The sequence below is a fragment of the Oryzias melastigma genome, linkage group LG6, assembly GCF_002922805.2.
Source record: "Oryzias melastigma strain HK-1 linkage group LG6, ASM292280v2, whole genome shotgun sequence".
Classification (NCBI taxonomy): Eukaryota; Metazoa; Chordata; class Actinopteri; order Beloniformes; family Adrianichthyidae; genus Oryzias; species Oryzias melastigma.
The window spans coordinates 32,249,155-32,269,191 of NC_050517.1; the positions used below are offsets into that span (position 1 = coordinate 32,249,155).

Below are 20,037 nucleotides of genomic sequence, written 5' to 3' on the forward strand. Positions count from 1 at the left end.
AATATCTAAATTAGCCAAAACAGCTAGCTTAATGCTAATGTATTAGCTCAACTCTAATTTAGCCAAAAAAAACAGGGAAAAAATGTCTAAATTAGACAAAAACAACTCACATGTTGCTGAAATTAAAGATAAAATCAAAATTATCCTAAAAAAAACCCTGTTGTTGCTTTTATCAAAGTTTTGCTTAGTATTTGAGATCGTTGTATTCTGGAGGAAGCATAGAGCAAACAAAACCTCTTCAAGTCATCAGGGATGTAAAAACCTTTACTTAGTTTATCTTTGAGGTGCACCTCAGACATAAATCTATAATCTAAATCAAATAAATTCTCATTTAGTAACCCTTTCTTAAAAAATGCTGTTTTATTTCTCTTTACCCAGAGAGCCACTATAGAGAAGAGTCATGAGTGGCTCTGGAGCCGCGGGTTGCAGACCTCTGCACTAGACCAAACATGGTGTTGCATGATGGGTAAGTATCCGCTTGTATTTCTCAGCATCATTAATCCTGATTCAATTTGGAGACAGGAAGTTTGATTTTTTGGGCTCCGATGAAGACACTTCTGATCAGACTTCCTCGAGTCCTGCTGGTTTCTGAGCTGTTGGTTCTGATCCGGAACGGTTTGAGTCTTATCTGCTGCTGACCTCAGCGTTTCTTCAGACGAATTCTTGAATCCCATGAAACTTCAGTCCTGGACAGACCTCACTCGTGCAGGAGAAGCTTCACAGCCTCCGTTTATCAGCAGTTTGGTTGTTCTTCACCCGGCTGGACAGAAGTTTCTGCTCCAGTTCATGACCGAGTTTCAACCCTGATGATCTTTAGCACCTGTTGTTACGACTGGTTGATGATACACCTGACTACAATCAAGGTCTTTTATGAGGGCCACTTAGAACTGATGGTGGTTGGAAGGCAAAAATGAGAAAGACAGACTTTTATTTTATTTATTTTTTTGTTCCTAAACTTCATATTTTGTGAGAAAAATGTTTGCACAGAACTGTAAACGCTCAAGTTATTTTTACATTTCTAGTTTGTGTTCATCCATTCACTCAGATCAAAATGCATTACTGTCTGGTTTAACCTTCTGGTCCAAAAATGTGACCTAAAAATCAGTGTGAGAGATTAGAGTTTAGCTGCTTTGTTTCAAAATGAAATTTGCTTCACTTTTATTAAAAATAAATAAAACACTGGAGTTCTCTGAGTTAGGAAACATGTCAGAGGAGGTGGAACCAGAAGAGGAGAAAGAGAACCAATAAAATAGCTAAATATGGAAGAGAAGATAGATACTAGGAGAAGAATGAGGGGAAAAAACAAATATAAAGACAGGAAAGAGGGGAAACTGTTAAAGTGGATTACCGAGTGCCATTAAATAACAGAGAAAGTTGAAGAGGAAGTGAGCAAAAGAAAGAAAAAAGGAACCAAAGTGGTGAAGCATTAGGACCAAATCAGACTCTGAACAGCTTCACATACAAGCTGAATTCTTTTTAATTTTTAAAATGAAATATTGAATTATAAAGCACCCTCACTGTGAACCAGACGAGTCATGAGTGAATCTAAACAGGACTAAATCTGTTTATCTCCAGTAGCTTCACTTCCCGAAATAAGGAAAATAAACATTTTAGCTTCAATATAATGAACTAAAGAGCTTATAAAACAACCAAAACATGGACACAAGAACGAAGAAGTGATGCTCACTCAAAGACTGCTCGATTTTGACGGCCACACAGCTCTCGTCTTCTGCACTCCTGGTCTGGAAACAGGGAGTTTTTCCTCTTCTCGCTGCAAAAACAAGAAGATTCTCCGTTATGATCCACGCAGCATGAAGGTCTGTTTAATTAGTAATCCTGCCGGTGAGGGAGGAGCTTAAAGTCATTTCAGGAAACCCCATATTTTATTCATTTTAATAAAACCAGACCTCTGTAACGGCAGGTATACGGGAATGCGAGCTAAAGCGGCCGGCGTCTTTAACGGCGGGAGGTTTCCCCCCTTCTACTGTTTTTGTTTAGAAAGATTTCCATTGATATGGAGTCCTCTGAGACCCTCATTAGACTGTCTGTGATATGTAGGGCATCTTCTGCGCTCTCTTTAAGCATGCACATAAAAGATTAAAGAGAAAAGTATATAGAGGAGGCGGTAAAAACAATGATATACTCATGAGGATGACAGGAGCCACAAAACCAAACAGCATTTAAAGTCCAGGCAGACGTGCATCAATACCTGCAGCTGATACTGAAAAAAAATCAACATTTATTGGATTTCCCAGTTTCTGAAATCTCGGAAAACTACCGCGAGCTTCACCCAGGACCCTCCTGATTGATTGAAATCCAGTTGACCTGGTTTCTCTCATCAGTGCATTAAGAGAAACAAAAGGAAGGACGCTTCAGTCCAACAGAACTGAAGATAACTCGTGATGGGTTCAAAACTACACAGGAACGGTCAGATCCAAACTTTTTATATGCAAAGAAAAAAATAATAAAAAAATGCAGTAAATATTTGTTTTATTTTCAACCAGAAAAGTTAATGCAATTTTTTTACATAAAATAGGGCTGGTTATAGATTGTAATTTCCAGAATTGATTTAATTCGATTCCGATTCTTTCGATTCTTCAATTCAATTTTAAGTTCACAAATTTATACCCAATTGTTTAGAAATACATTAAAAATCTACTATTTAATCTAAATATATTTATATTAATCTGATCCAGTTCACATCCTGTAAATGTATCAGTGAAATAATTAAATTGTTAATATCATACAGAGTTACATGGATTCTCTTAAGTTCTAACAAAAATGTTCAGATCATTAACATTGTAAACATTGTTGTTTCTCCTGGAGGACGTTTCAGTTTGGCCACTAGGTGGCGATCGCGCTATAGAAGTACACTATTCAAGAAGAAGAAAAAAGTATGATGGAAAAAAAACGAAGTTTTAGACCACAAATAGTTACTTTAAAAATGATTTCTTTAAAAGAGTTTGGAAAATTAATGCCTGTAAGTAAATAAAGATGTTCATTTAGTCAGAAATGTATTTTTTGGTCAACCGAACGTTAGCATTAGCCGTCCTATGGGAAACTCTATTGAACGTTAGCATCAAGCTAGCGGACTTTAGCTTTGTGTGCTAAATCGATTTAAATCTTTTGTGAATCAATTATTGATTTATTAAGCTTAAATCGATTCAAATCGATTTTTTTCTCCAACCCAGCCTTAAAAAAATAATAGAACCACATTAGCATTGCTGTTAGATTACATTTAACACGTAAAAATCATTTCAGGAATAGTGTAATAATGATGATTTTAAATAAAAACCTTATCTTCATTTCTTAAAAAAATGATCTGCATTCGAACTGAAAAAGTTTTTTAAATATTTAAAATAGATTGGCTGTATCTACAGAATTTATCTGTTTATTTTGTGGTTTTTCTTTGTTTTATTGAGGAATTGCCTTCAAATCAATCAATAAAAACGTCAATAATTGTTGATTTTTTTTTTCTTTGAGATGCATTTATTTCACACTCAAAAATATCTATGGAGCGAAAATTGAGAAAAGATAAAAGAGAAATCCCAAAATGCTAAAAAACAAGTTATCTATAGACTGTTTATCATTAAAAAAGTTAATCAACCAAAATGTCAAATTTAAGAAAATAAAATAACTAAATTTCACTAATAACTAAGACTAGGACAACACAACTTAGATGGTTTTTATTTTTATTTTATTTAATGTAACCAAACTGGAGTACTTTTGAAAATAGTACGTCTGTTTTAATAGGCAAAAATAATTATTTCTCTACTAATTTTGGTTATAGTTTTATAAATGTTTGAATGTGCATATTCAAGTGCACTCTTACAGAGCACAAAGGATGACATTTCTGCAGAAATCCAGACTTATAACCAAAGGTCGCCATCAAGTATAATACATTCAGAGCTGGACTTGTCACATTTATTTGGTGACTTCAGAATAAAAGCACAGAACTCCAAACGTCATTCAAATTATCATTTTTTTTTTTAATTCTACTTACATCCTAGAACAGTAGTTTGATCAAATCCTCTCTAAATTAAAGAAAAATCCTACGTTTGAACCCAAAGGATGCTTTTTTCTGTAATATCCAGATAACTGACAGACAGAAATGTGACCATGGAAAACACTCGAATCAGCAGATTTATAACTTATAAATCCGGATTTAGACAAATTAAAAACAGAACTCAATGAACGATTTTTATAGTATTTTACAAATGCTTTATGGTACTCGATCGCTTCCTGAAGACAAAAATGAAGAAAAAAAAAATCAGCATAAAATGATCAATTAGCAATAAAAAACATATAAGAATGAAATGAGGCCACTCTAAAAAGGTTTGTTTTTAGTTGACATTTAAAGCTGTTAATGAGTCTCACATCTCCACTTTCAGCTCCATCAGGTCTGACATCAGCATCAGGACCAGCAGAGCCGACATGATGCAGGGAGGATAAAAGGTGCTCAATAGAGACGTGTGCGTCTGTGATTATACGTGCATGTCTGAGGTGGGGGTTAATATTGTGCTTGAAGGATTTAAAAAGCTTTTTCACGCACCATCTGGACCCCTGCCTGCTGTTCACACACAAAAGATGCACATAAATCCTCATTTACAATCCACACAAGTTCCTCTATGAAAATGGAAAAAACATTTAAGCATCTTATCAAAGGACTGACATGACAGCCGCCCCCTCCTCCACCCCGTCACGTCCCGGGCCTTTTGTTTCTTAACGTGGGGGATGTGTTACGGCGTCAGGATGAAATGCACAAAGACGAGGAGGCCACACTCACAACTCCACGCGTCAACCACACCAACGGAGGGATTCTGCAGAAACTTCCTTCTCCACAGCTTCCCATTTCCTCCTTTTATTACATAATGATTGTGTCGAGAAGAAAAACCCCAGAATGGTTCAGCGGTTATTTATTATTAACCTTTGGGAACCTTTGTTGAACAATGAGGTCTTAGAATAGAAACTTTCGCTTTAAAGTCTCAATCTTTTGATCTATTGTCAAAGCGTTCCCAGTGATCGTTTAATGATGCCGTTTCCAGCCAAAAATATTAAAAAAGTGTCTTTTTTCAGGATATAGTTGTGGCAGAGCGGCAGTAATTCATTAGAAATTTGTTGCTGAGAGTTCTCTGTTTACACACTAGCTTCCAGCCCTCACAACCCAACATTACAATATTGGAGTTATCCAATTTAGACCCAGATATGACGAGGAAAACAATTAGTCTATTAGTCTACAAGTGCAGATACAACCGAATGGGGCGGAGCAACGAGCTTGTAGCCCCGCCCAGTGTGTTTTTTATGTCACAAACCTTTTTTCAAACTGCTCGTCCGCTTTTTTGCACCTGATTCACAACCAATTGAAATAAGAAATGCTCAGAAATGCAGCTTTAGGCTTCATTTTTTTAATATATCTCGTGTATCATCAGAAAAATGCCACAAGAACACATTAAAAACACAATTTCCAAAGTTAAATGGAAAAGACAAAAAACTGTCAGAAAAATTCATTAGATGTGGGTTCACATCAAGTTAATGATTAAATAACTAATTAAATAAATGCTCACAGTTTAACAGGAGAAGGATTCTGGACCGTCGTGGTCTTGATCACAGAAACAAATCTGTTCCTTAAGGCGGTGAAGGTCACGTCTCCACAGCTTGTGGCTCATAGTGGTTTATAACATGATTTAGCCAATTACAGACCAGAAACCGTCTCTCCTAAGAGGTGTTGGAGCCGCTTATTGTTAACTTTTTGACAGGAGCTTGGTGGAAATTTGAACGTGGGCCGTTTTTTTCTTCCAGGCCGGACTTTGGACACGTCTGATTGAGGTATTAGAAAATGACTCCTAAAACTATAGCAGAAAAAGAACCTTTTGTAATCTGAACAGGTGAACTGGGTGTTGGTGGGGATGCACAAATTACTATAGATTTCAAAATTTTGTCCAGTTGTATAAAAAAAAAAAAAAAAGGTATTTACTTTAGTTATTTTGAAAAGTTCTTAATTTTCTAATGTCATTGTTTCTAAATGATCCGTACACATAACCAGACTTACTATCATGCAAATGTTAGCAATCACCCAACACTGAACTCTTAATAAATAAATAATAAAAGTGTCTAAAATACAGTTTTCGCTCAATATTATTTAACTCTACCATAATAAAACACTCCAAATCCCCAAAATGGCATAAGACCAACCGTGTGAAATGGTTTGGTCCACCCCCATGTCTCTGCAGCAATGGAATATTCCAGTTATAGCAGTTAGCTAGCAGAGAATTCAGTTCTACCAGATTATTACTAATAATTCAATAAAAATATTTCTGCTAACGTGTTCCATAAATGTAATTTATACGTTTGATCCTAATCATTTCATTTTTATCCTCAGAATTGTTGTATTTTGTTTATTTCCTGTTCAGCTTCACTGGGCAGGTTATGAAATGATCTCAGTTTTTAAATGTTTAATAAATGCTGAAACTCTTTTTCTCTTTTTAAATGATTTAGTACATTCATACCGTTTCTTTGTCTCAGGTTTGAACAAACGAGTATTTTTTAAATTTGAACTAAAATAACCGTAAAGCTACATGAAACTGACAGCATCACCATAAAAGAATTGACTTTGACTGCGGAAGAAAAACTCAAAAATCTTGAAAGACTTCCTCGAGTTTTACTGCTAGAAAGAAGAAACACAAAGAGCACAAATGAGCGTAAACGAAGCAGACCCATGAACGCATCACCGTCAGGTTTTCTCAAACACAACCTGCCAACCAGATTAGAACTCTTGTTTTGCTTGATATTTGTTCTGCATCAGTTCAGATCCGCGGCACGCATGGGAAACAGCAAAGGAGAGGCAGGTAAATTAAACCGTTTTCTGACAGGCACATTAATGGAAAGCTTCCAGAATCTCTGATTTGAAATCATTTTCATCTGTGCTCTGGAGTAAAAGTGAAAGCTGCAAACAGAAACTGTCAAAAGACATTTGAAAATGTTGACGAACATGAACCTTTAGTGATAATTATTGACTAATTTAACACTTTAAATGTCATAAAAAGTGATTCAATCATTGGTCTAAAACGCTTCATTTAGATGAGAGATTCTCACTAAAGATGGAAGTTCAGCTGTTTTTACTGAAAAGCTTATCGAAGGTCCATCGATTCACAAGTTCAACCAAGCCTGCTGCTTTCTAAAGATGCGATTTTGAGAGATCCAATCGCCCTCTCACATGTTATATCGGGGAGTTACAGAGCTGTGACTATCTTCAGATTCTCACAAATGATATGAAAGAGAAACAAAAGAAAAAAAGCCTGTTGAGAAAATGGATGCACCTGAAGGAAAATAAATGATCCACAAATGAAATCATGCAGAAAATATTCTCACAGGAAGAAGACGGAAAATATCTCACAGAAAATGAAAATGTTTTGTCTTTTTTTAAGACGTTACAAAAAATATTAAACAGTGAATTCAAATTCATGGATTTAATGTTTAAGATTAAATTAAGAGGATTTTAGACTCATGACAAAACCACTTTTTCTAAATAACAAGTTGTACTTTTTTATTTATTTATTTCTTTTTTACAATAAAATCAGCCAAATATGTGAAAAAGGGAGATATTTCAGTGATGCATCCATACTTTTTTTTTAAAAAAACTGTAGGTTTTAAAGCTTTTCATCAGGACTCTTCCATCCCAACTGTTCAAACTCCTCAGACGCGTTTTGAACCTTTCAGTTCTCTAAAAACCAAAACGTTTACCTTCACGGTTTCTCCTGAGGAACAGCTGGGCTCTCCCCAGGCTGTCATTCACCCGGTATCTGTCCATGTCATGCCCTCCTCTCAGATCACTGCTGTCACCATCGCGCTCGCGTCTCGCTTTTCTCTCCTCAGACACAGACCTCCCTGTTGGCGGGCAAGTCCATGTCTGTTTACGCCTGAAACGCTCCGCATACCTGCTGCTGTCACCGCACCAACCGGTTTCTGGGAGACCAAGCTGAGCAGAGAATGGCAGGAAGGGAGGAGGGAGGAGGGAGACCTCGTCCTTCAAGATTCACCGTCGCCTCGGCACTGCCCGACAACAACAATCATCTGAGGGGTTGGCCGGCGTTCAAGGACAGAGTCACCCCCAAAAGTGGGAGGAGAGAGAAGATGAGGTGAAACCGCCGTGGAAGATTAGGGACGGAAACGGAAGAAACTGATTCTTACTTTTGAAGTGATCTTATCCAATTTGCAGTAGTGCTGCCACAAATAATGATTTTAGAAGTCGATGAATCACCAATTATTTTTTCAGATTAGTCGACTAATTGGGTCATGTGCAAAGTGGATGTAAAACACATCTTAACCATCATTAGCTTTAAAATAACCAAAAACTAGATATATTTTTTAGTTAGTCACACTAGCATTATCTACAATAATCATCTACGATAACGTTAGTGTGAACGCTGTAAGCTGAATTTGGCAGCTGAAGATGCTGAAATTGATAGCTGAAAATGCTGATAGTCAGCTAAAATATTAGTTTAATGCCAAATTCTCCTAAAAAATAAAAAAGCCTAAGTTGGCCAAAACAGCTAGCATGCAGCTGAAAATTAGCAAAACTCTAAATTAGCCTTAAAAAAACCTTAAAAAAAATCCTAAATTAGCAAAAATAGCTAGTATGTACCTGAAATATTAGCTAAACTCCAAAACAGCCGGAAAAAATACCAAATTAGACAAAACATCTAGAATGCAGCTGAAATATAAACTCAACTCCAAATTAGCCTAAAAAAACTGAAAAAAATCCTAATTAAGCCGAAAAGCTAGCATGTAGCTGAAATTTGAGCTAAATTCCAAAATAAATGAAAAAACAAAAATAGCCATTTAGCCAAAAAAGCTAGCATATAACTGAAATATTAGGTAAATTCCAAAACAGCCTTAAAACAAAAAAAACTCCTAAATCAATCAAAACAGCTAACATGTAGCTACAATTTTAGCTAAACTCCAAATTAGCCTAAAAACCGAAAAAAGGCTAAATTAGCAAAAATAGCTAGCATGCAGCTAGCTTAACTCCAAATACGCCCCAAAAAATGAAGAAATCTAAAGTCAGCCAAACAAGCTAGCATGTAGGTGAAATATTAGCTAAATACCAAAACAGTCTAAAAACAAAAATAGCTTAATTTAGCCAAAAAGCTAGCATATAACTGAAATATTAGCTTAACTCCAAATTAGCCTAAAAAAACTGAAAAAAATCCTAATTCAGCCGAAATAGCTAGCATGTAACTGAAATATTAGCCAAACTCTAAAACAGCCTAAAAAACCTCAATAAAGGCCAAAATAGTCCAAAAAGCTAACAGAATGACAACTTTCAACTTAACTATTTTGACAGTCGATTAGTCGACTGATCGTGGCAGCCTTAATGTGCATCCCTGCTAATCTGTAGCCAGATCTCTGCTAAAATATCCCACAAACCAGACTAATTCAAAAGCAAAAAACAAAAATAAACCAAAGATAAAACATCAATAAACCCTAAAAACACAAGATTACTTTTCACCAAGAGGCAGCAAAGTAACCTCCTTTACGCCCTTATTGAAGGGCAGGTTGCCCTAATTAAAGATGACTTTCATCCATTCATAAATAATGGAAATAGGGGCAGTAATAACATGCAGAGTCACGCCTCTTTAATCAGACGGCGGCTGATTCAGGTGATAATGTTGGTCGGAGGCTCCTCAGAGGCCAGATGCGTCTCTCCTGATTGGCTCCTGTCTGGTTTTTAATGGTCAATTAGCAAAGAATCATGACTCTGTGTCACAATCATGCAGAAATGAAAAAACCTTGTAAAGACTTCATGTTTAGTCACAGATGAGACCCACTCTCCTCACAAAGCAGCATTTACTCGTTTAGCAGATGCTTTGATTCAAAGGGAAATGATTCCACATTTATCTCCAAAACTCTATTTAACACAGCCGTACTCTGATAGTAAAGCGTAACTGTGGTCCAGTAGGAGGAATATTTAAATAAATTTGCAAGGAAATTAACAATCAGTTTTTCTTTTTTTGTTTTATTTTGACAGTTCTGCAGCTGCGATTTCCTGCAGAATCTGAGGAGTTAATCACCACGGAGATATTCCATCTCTAAATCTAACTTTATGTTTAAAGTTTAATTAACAACATCATTTCAAATGCAGTCCTTGTTTTACTATTGTACCGTTTTTAATTTTTATTATTATATTTTAGTGCCTTTGATTTATGATTTGAGTTTATGCTCCTTTTGTAAAGCACTTTGTGATTATTTCTGAGAAAAGTGCGATAGAAATAAAGATCTACTATTCTACTCAATGTTGGTAAAATGTTGTTTTATTTTGGATCAAGTTAAAAACTGAAAAAAAAGAAACTAACCAGGTTTTAATTCACTTTTCTGTGAAAGAATTTCATGAATTGACCGTTTCTTTTTTTAAAATACTAAAGTTTTGATTTTCCTATTGGTTTAACTTAAAACCTGCTATACATTTCAATAGTTTTTAAAGTAATTCAAAGGCATCAAGTCATTTGTTAGAAACAAATCTGAAAGAAAAGGTTTGGAAGAGGATCCACACTAAAAGAGATTTAACAAAACCCTGTAAGGAGGGACAGTTTGTATGGAGGGAATCTGTTGACGCCTCAATTCTTGTTTTGGATATGACAGTCGGATACATAAAAGATAAAAAATATAAATCTTTAAATCCATTTTCAAGAGAATTTTAACTCATTTTTTCTGAGATTACTTTTCCTTAAAGGGGCCTACACCATGAAAAACAAAAAATCAGCTTTTCAGTGTATTATACTGTTCATTGGTCACTCTAAAGAACCCCAAAGTGGTATTTTGATCTATCGACACATTTCTGAGTAATCCTCTAAAACCTGCACTATGAGCACCAGCCCCTTTGAAAATGAGCAGGTACTCACCAGCTGATGTCACAAAGTAAGAACCGCCCCTTTCAGGAAGAGTCTGCACGGCTGGCACCGCCCCCAGGCTACCACACACACATATTCTCAACAAAACTAACAGTGATCACTTTGATTGTAAACACACAATACCGTATATCCTACGATAAATTCGGGGCCTAAAAAGTTTAGACACCACGCGCCTGTAAGACACCTCCCCCAATCGGGCAGTCGTGCAGACGCCGAGTGTATTTGTGTTGTGAGGCAGTGTAGCGATGGGCGGGGCAACTGAAGGCAGATATATGGTATGTACATCCATCTTTGAACTAGTTTGGATGTTGTTCTTTGTGAATGTAACTCAGACATGAAATGGAAGGCGGAGCCTCAAAGATCAAAGCGTTTTACTTCCAGGTTGGAAAAATAACTCATGAAAATAATTCATATTTCATAAATAATTAGTTTTTAGTGTAATAAAGGTAATATAGAATCATATATATGGATATAGTTTACTCTGAAAGGTTTAAGAAAATTATAAAAAAAATCATGAAAAACGTCTCATTTAGAAATGATGGAGGTTTGGATTTAGGAGCACAACTAAGGAAAAAAACGACAAAAAAAATCAGGAGCAGCAACATAAAAATCTCAAAGTGAAGTGCTCTGAAAAATGTTAAGAACATACTAGAACAAAACGAATAAAATCAAAACAACTAAAACAACAAATACTCAAGTTGAAAACACAGGGAAGTATTTTTTAATTAAAAACAGACTTTAAATTTGTGGGTAAAAAACATTTTTTGATTTAGCATTTGATCTTTTTTGGCTCCTACAACAGTTGATTCTAAACTTTTTTAATTATTTAGCTAAACCTTTAGACTTTTGGGGAAAATAAGAAGCAGATTTTGTCTCTTATGAAACCAAGTAACCCCACCATGACACTCCTTCCTCTCACTCCACTTCCTTAAACATGTGTCTCATCAAAAATGTACTCGGCGTGCCCGGACATTTGCTCCGTCCCTCCCCAGCATGCTCCTTTCATTTGACCAGCATGAGAAGATAAGCTCCTAGCATGATCTGAGCATGCTCAGTGGCCCGTGGCTGATGAGAGCAGGCCGAGCGAGCAGCTGACTGAACGCCGTGATCCTGAATGATTCACAGGTTTGGGATTTGTCACTCAGCTTCTAAGAAGGCAGCAAAAATGTGAGGAATGTGTCTCTTCCTCCTAATTCTAAGGTGTTAAGAGACTCGAGTACGTTCTGGACGTCACACCCAGCGTGTTTGAGTGATTTAAGCGTTCAGAAGAAAGGCAGGAGGCGTGTAAGTACAAACATCAGCGAGCAGAGTTATCACGTAGAAAAGGACGGACAGAAATGACAGTGTCACCCCCCCTCTTTATGCTTTCCCGCCCCAAAACGCTTTGGCACAGACGTTTTTCTCTTTTCTTCTTCAAAACGCCCACAAGCTGCAGCGGCTTCTTCTGTCACCAGCTCTTAATGTCCTCCTCTGACCTCTGTGACCTCCACTGACGCGTGAAGAAAAGGATCACAGCTGCTGGACAGGAGCTCCCAAATGTGTCAATCAATATCTCCCGTCCAATTAGAGCCGAATGTTCACAAATGAACAGCAATGCTGACTCACAGCAGACGTCCAATCAACCGTCCACAGATCAGGCGACACCATGGACTTTAATATATAATGGGTGACATGCAAAATTATTTAGACTTATAATCATAATAACTAGAAAAGCTGCATTACCTGTGATAATGTTAGAGTGAACGCTTTTTACTGAAAGTAGTTGCTTTCTAAACATGCTGGAGCTTTTAACTGAAAATGGTGACGCAATTTACTGTTTTGCTGAAGGGATTTGCTGAAAATGCAAAAGCTATTAGCAAAATGTTAAATTTGCTAAGAATCTGGAAATTTCGTTAAAGAACTATGAAAAAGTGTGGAAGTAGACCTAAATTTTTTGGGGAAAAAAAGTCAAATTGTTTAAAAATCCTCAATAGATGCCAGTTTTGTAAAACTATTGTGTTGCTTAAGTAACAGTTAAACTCCAAATTAGCATAAAAAACCTGAGTAGAAATCAAATTAGCCAAAAAAGCTATCACGTTGCTTAATTACTAGCTAAGCTCCATAAAAGCCTTACATTTCTTAATAAACTAAATTAGTAAAAAAAATCATTAGCCTATGGCTAAAATATTAGCTAAAGTCCAAATTATCCTATAAAAACCTCACTGGATAACAAATTAGCTAAAAACGTTAGCATGATGCTAAAATATTAGCCAAACTCAAAATTAGCATAAAAAACCTTGGTAGAAATCAAATCAGCCAAAAAAGCTACCATGTTGTTTAATTACTAGCTAAACTCCAAAAAAAGCCTAAAATTCCCCAATAAACTAAATTAGCCAATATCGTTAGCATGTTGCTAAAATAGAAGCTAAACTCTGAATTAGCCAAAAAACATTAGCATATGGCTAAAATATTAGCTGAAGTCCAAATTATCCTAGAAAAACCTGAGTAGATAAATTAGCTAAAAATGTTGACATGTTGCTAAAATATTAGTCGAACTGTAAATTAGCATAAAACACATCAGTAGATACCAAATTAGCCACAAAAGCTAGCACATTACTTAATTACCAGCTAAGTTAGAAAATAGCCTAAAATTCCTCAATAAACAAAATTAGCCAAAATCATTAGCATGTTGCTAAAATATTAGCTGAACTCCAATTTTTTTTGAAAATTACTATAAAGATAAAAACATAACCCATCAATATATTTAAAGACTTGTTGATAATCTACTTAAAATGTTGAAATTTGAAGACTTTCTCATTCATATCCTACGGAGCATATTTTGCTCAATATTCAAAAAACTATAAAGTTTATTAATACCAAAAATACCAGCAGTAATGTCCTGAATGAGCCGAACGTTTTGATACCAAAATTAAATAACTAAAAGTGTGATTGAGTTTTACGTGCCAAACAACCTATGGAGAGAAGCAGGAGAATCACTACAGTGTGAATGTTTACTGAGCATTCATGCTATAAACTGACGTTTTTGTTCACTTTTCTGTCCAATCTATGAATTCAAACCAGTTAAACATGTTAAATGCCCCCAAAAATCCCCCACGAATCCTGATTTCCATCAGTTCAGGAAAAAAAGTGATTTCCTGAACGGAAAAATAGCCCCAACTCCAAAAATAGCCCCATGTGAAGTTCCCACAGACTGTCGCCCATGACTTAGTTATGTTGGTACAAACTTGTGCAGATGAAAAACAAGTGACTCCGATGTAAAAGGTCAGACGAAGCTTCATTTCAGGATTCACAGGAGAAAAAAAACCAAACAGCTCATGAACTTGAGAAAATAGAGCGAGTGGCGTTTGTGACAGATGTAGATGTTTGGTTTATTGAAACAACCACTGTGTCTCTAAAAGGATCTAAATGTAGCATTTACTTCAAAGCAAAAACATAAGGGAATATATTTTTTTTCATAACAAGAAATAAATTCAGGCGTTCAGAGGTTAAAGGGTTAACCAGTTCACAGCTTTGACTAAAACAGTCTCCTAAACACCGCTTTGATGAAAACTGTTTTTAACATGTTTTTGTGGGATTTATCTGATGATGGGAGGAGGACCTGGTGGCAGAAAAGATGGCGGCTGAAAATCATTCGCCGGAAAGAAGTCAAAAGATCGTTTCAGACTGAGCTCAACTGAAGTTCAGTCCGACTGGAAACGGATCTCAGAAGATAAGTCAGAGAGCGGTTCCTGGTCCCGGATCAGGTTTGCTTGTGCGTATTCAGACTGAAACTTTGTTCCGGATTAACAGAGGAAACAGACTCTGGTTCACTTTAAGAGGACCAAATGTCTCCAATGTGAAAAGAAGAAATCGGAGCACTTATGTTAATATACCACATTTTCTTGAGTACAAGTCACAGTTTTTTTTCATAGTTTAGCCAGAGGTGTGACTTATTTCTTTTTTTTTTTTACATAAATTGGCTCATATATTTGTTATTTTCCCAGTAAACACTGCTTGTCCTTTAGCGGTTGTTTCCTCTAACAACCACCAGAGGGCGCAGCATCTGAGTACAAGTATTTGCTGCTGACAGCAGCAGAAGAAGTGTGGTCCAAAGCAAACTTTGATATTTTTCTTATACACATCTAAAGATTAGTATTCTTATTTTTATTTATTTTAAAGTTATGCTGGGCTTTCCCAAAAGTGCAATTTATACTCCAGAGTGACTTATATTTGGTTTCCTTCTTCTTGATTGGACATTTTTTGCTCATGTGACTCACAATCAGGTGCGACTAATTCTCCCGGGAGACTCATACTCCGGGGGGACTCATACTCTGGAAAATGTGGGCGGGGTTACTCAGTGATAATTGTCCCGCCCACAACTCTAGGGTGAGTTTCTAATGAACTATTGCTGCTCTGCAGAAACTATGTCAAAAAACAGCATCATGGTTTTGAATATGGATCAAAATTTGATCGGATTGGGACTTTAAGTTTGACTTTCTTCTACATTTCGAGTGCCATGTGAGAAACATCTAAGATGATTTTGTGCGAAGCCAAAATTTGTGCCCTTTCCTTATAAATCCAGGAATCTGAGGAACAGATTTTGCTCCGTCCCTCCGAGGAGAGTTAAAAGATGGAGAAATGTTGAGTCAATCAAATCAAGAGAGGGGCTAATTTTCCCTAAAAGGCCTCTTTGTGCTCAGCATGAATGAGTCCTTCTGAGTGGAGCCCTCTCTCACTCCACCAGGTCCAAAGCCTTCTGGAGAAAAGCCTCCATGTGGCCTGGAGCCAAAGCTGGATCCCTGACAGGCAAACAGAGGAAGTTTTAGCTGGAACCAAACATCCTCTTCTGCTTTAACCGATACATTCAGGTGTGCAGAAGGTTAAAAGAAACTCAACGTGACGACAGCAAGCGTCACTTTCAAGGGGCTGGAGAAAGACAAACCGCTGAGGACAAAGTGACGAGACGGGCGGCTGCCAGCAGAATGTGCAGAGTAATGAGATCCAGATAATGCAGATGAGGTGAGGAGGCAGAAAGCCGTGATGACGAAGCTTCAGCCGATGATATAAAAGACGAGTCACTGAGCAGGCAGGATTTTTACAGCACTTTTGACTTCTCCTCTGACGGTTCGTGGAGGATGTCGTACAGACATTTTTCCATGGGGATGGATATTGGTTATAATTTCCAGAATCAATCTGATTCAATTCTGATTTTGAGTTTATATATTTAGACACATTTGTTTAGAAATACATTAATAATCTACATGGATTCTCTAAAGGAGAAGTTCTAACAAAATGTTCAGATCATTAACATTGTAAACATTGTTCTGTCTCTCTTAGAGGGCGTTTTAGTGGCGATTGCACTATAGCATTACAGCTAATTCCAGAAGAAAAAGCAAAAAAATGGTGTTCTAGACCACAAATGGTTAATTTAAAAAATATTTCCTCTAAAGAGTTTGGAGAATTCATACAAAGATGCTCATTTATTCAGAAGACATTAGCCGTCCTATGGGAAATCCCATTATACGTTAGCATCAAGCTAGCAGACTCTAGCTTCATGTGCTAAATGGATTAATATTTTTATGAATCGATTATTGATCTATTAAGCTTAAATCGATTTCATCACCCAGCCCCACATTCTTCTGTTCATGTGCGGACATCAGTTTTCTTCCCATTTCTTCCTCTTTCTTTGTACTTCTCTTTAGAAACCGCACGCTGTCATTTTTCTGAACCATTTCCAGTCTAATGATTCCTGTTTTTTTATGATGCTTAAATATTTTCAGAACAGAAATTCTGCTTATTTCATCACATTACGATGAACGGAAGCAGAAAATCTGCAGTTTCTATCCTTCTGTCCGGAGTTTTGCAGGATTTGATTCACGATTGTGTAGAATTCCTGTCCACTCGCTCTCAGGAGGAACTTTTCCACCCATGGGAAAGTCAAAGTTCGGTCGGTGTCAGATGCTGATTTGTGAGTCAGAGGCGAACTGTAAATAGAGGGCTTTTTTTTTCTTCTTCCTGCTTGTTGCTATGATTCTCTGCACCCAAATGACACCCAAACTTTGGTGGGGGGCTGTCAGCTTATGGACGGCTCAGTAGCTGCAGGAATAGCAGAAACAGGAGGATTTGACTCAGAATTCAGCCAAAAATGGAACATAAGAAGCTGAAATATGCTGAAAATGATTGTTGCTTAAATATTTTAAAGATGTGCATTTTGAATTTGCTTCCTCAAATGACTTAAAATTATATTGCATTATCGGGGAAGCTGATGGTGGCCTCCCGCCGAGCAGCTGCCCGCCCACACCTGTCAGACAGGAGCGCTCTGCCCTCATCCAGGTCATCTGAGGTGCCACTCCCTTCGTCGCCCCCGTTCTCACCCGCAGATGCATTTATGATAGAAGCAGAGCTTTAGCCGCCGCCCCCCCTCCAAAGCTGCATTGTACCCTCGACGGATGAAAGCCTGAAAGCGAGCCGGGGAGGGGTTGGGGGGTTACTGACCTGAGCAGGAGGCTGTGTCCGAGGCGCGTCGCCGAGCCGAAACTGAAATCCCGTGACGGAAGCGGCCTCTCCCTCCTCTCCACCTCCCAGCTGTGGCTCACAGCGGCAGGTTCAGACTCGCGCGCAACTGCCGCATCCTCCCGCCGGCTGCCTCCCTCCCTCCCTCCTCCCTCGCTCGCTCACGTCGACGCGCAGACCTGCAGCAGGGATGCCCTCCTTCTGTCAGCGCTGCCTTCTTCCTCTCTCGGGCAAATTCACATTCCTGCAGAGACTGGGGGGCACACGGCGCCGGACTGAAGCCTCCTCTGTGAGCCGGCGTGGGTGTGCGTGGCATGGACAAGCAGACTCATTGTGCTGAAGGAGGGGAGGGCCAGCCGGAGGGGAAGGGGCCAATGGCCGCAGTCATTTGGTGTCCCTGCTGCTGCCGGCTTTAAGAGACATGAGTGCGACACAAAACAACCCCCCCTTTCCTTTTCCACGCATAAAAGGGCAGCGAGGCATCTGGACAGATGATCAAACATTGATCCCTGTCAGCAGGAAGAAGCTCGGAGTGTTGATTTATAGAATCTAAACCTTATGGGTCATTTTTAGACACACAAAATGCTTCAAATGTTTGAAGAAGTCTTAAAAATGTGGTTTCCTTCCCTCATTCACATTAAAACAAAGCAAAGGTGGAGAAAACTCTCAAAGATTCATTTCATTGTGCAAAATTGATCAAAATTTCCCTTTAGATTTAAGGCTGGGTTAATAAAATCGGATATTTGAACCGATTTAAGTTTGATATATAAATAACCGAGACGACCGCCCAACCACTGCGCCACGGCCGCTCCAATAGGTGAAGTCCGCTAGCTTCATGCTAACGTGTAATGGGATTTTTTTCATAGGACGGCTAATGCTAATGCTAACGCTTGGTCGACCTAAACATTCATTGCTGAATAATTGAACATCTTTATTTGAATTTTCCAAACTCATTCAAGGAAATGTTTTTAAAGTAACCATTTGTGGTCTAAAACATCAGTTTCTGCTCATTCTTTCTTCTTCTTCTGGAATAAGGTGTAACGCTATAGCGCCATCGCCACCTAGTGGCCAAACTGAAACGTCCTCCAGGAGAAGCAGAACAATGTTTACAATGTTAATGATCTGAACATTTTTGTTAGAACTTCTTTGGAGAATCCATGTAACACTGTATGTTTTTAACAATCTCATTATTTCACTGATACATTTACAGGATGTGAACTGGATCAGATTAAAATAAATATAGTAGATTGTTAATGTATTTCTAAACAAATGTGCATAAATGTGTAAACTCAAAATTGAATTGAACTGAAGAATTGAAAAAAATCAGAATCAAATTGATTCTGTAAATTATAATCCGTACCCAGCCCTATTTAAAAATGCACAGAATAGAAATACTTTATTCAAATGTTGCTAATTTGGTGCAAATTTGGCATCTACACCAAGTCTACAGTCAGTTTGTTGAACTTTCAGTTTTCCCATTTTAGTTTAAATTGTTCATTTGGGATTTTACGGACTAAATCGGACCGAAACAATCCTGGAATACGAGGATATCCTCCGTCCTCGACAGAGCTCCGAGTGATGGGAAAATGCTCGGCAGAAACCGGTTCAGCCTCCGTCCTGCGGTCGAGATAACAGCAGAGTTGGATCTTGTAATCACACGGTCATGCTGTGGGCGTTTCCTGAAATGAGGACGCGGTTACAGCTTGCTGTCATAAAGAGAAGCAGCTGTGCATCAGTTCATCCCAGCTGACTCTAATAAACGGTCAGAGCTGGCAGGTGAAAAACAGAGACAGGTGTGTCTGATGACATCAAGTCCACCAAGTCAAATACAGGCTGAAAGTCCCACCGATCATTTTAAGATATATTTACAAATATAATTAGGTAGTTTTTTAGCCATAATAATAATAATAAAAAATTAGGACATAGTTTCTGCAGAGTGGCAGGGCTTGATTAGAAATTCAGTTCAGTTGTTTGCAGTGGAGTTTAGCTTCTATTTTAGCACTATGCTAACATTTTTGGCTAATTTTTATCTACTGAGGTTTTTATAGGCAGATTTAGAGTTTAGCTTTTATTTTAGCAACAAGCTAACGTTTTTGACAATTTAGTTTACTGAGGAATTTTAGGCTATTTTGGAGTTAGCTCGTATTTAAGCAGTGGATTAGCTTTTTTTGGCTAATTTTGAGTTTAGCTCATATTTAAGCAACACTACATATTTTTTCAAAATTGACATGGATTAGGGATTTTTAAGAAATTTTATTACAAAATTTACAGAAATTGAGGTCAACTTCAGCTCTCCATCATAGTTCTTTTTTAAGAAAGTTCCAGTCTTTTAGCAAAATTAACATTTGGCAAACAGCTTTTGGATTTTCAGCAAATCCCTTCAGCAATTAAAGTAAATTTCACTATTTTCAGCCAAGAATTTCAGCATCTTCCATGAGTACTTTCAGAAAAAAGCATTCACTCAAACATTATCACAGGTAATGCAACTTGTCTAATTTAACTAGGAACAATCCCATAGAGTAGCAACCTCTTATTTAAGGAAATCATGACTATATGACAATTAAAATACTTTTTAAAAGTTTAATTTCTATGCTTTTTAAAAAAAATGTTCTTAATTTCCAATCATTTCATAAATTTG

General features: G+C 37.4%; 1 protein-coding gene and 1 long non-coding RNA gene across 6 annotated transcripts in view; one reads left to right on the forward strand and one right to left on the reverse strand.

Annotated features, from left to right (window-relative positions):
• fgd4a (FYVE, RhoGEF and PH domain containing 4a) overlaps positions 1–20,037 on the reverse strand; it is a 70,101-nt gene that overhangs the window by 27,275 nt on the left and 22,789 nt on the right. For 2 of the 5 annotated variants that reach the window (XM_024281226.2, XM_024281225.2), the window contains exon 2: positions 1,688–1,771. In XM_024281226.2, the coding sequence (XP_024136994.1) occupies positions 1,688–1,771 (84 nt within the window). Of the gene's footprint in view, positions 1–639; positions 1,063–1,687; positions 1,772–7,740; positions 7,885–17,381; positions 17,540–20,037 lie in introns of those variants that run through there. The other 3 variants (XM_024281229.2, XM_024281227.2, XM_024281230.2) reach the window with 3 other exon arrangements.
• Positions 2,882–8,006, forward strand: LOC112152019. Its single transcript, XR_002920215.2, has 3 exons — positions 2,882–2,932; positions 4,392–4,455; positions 7,873–8,006. It is a non-coding gene; the product is annotated as an uncharacterized LOC112152019 (long non-coding RNA).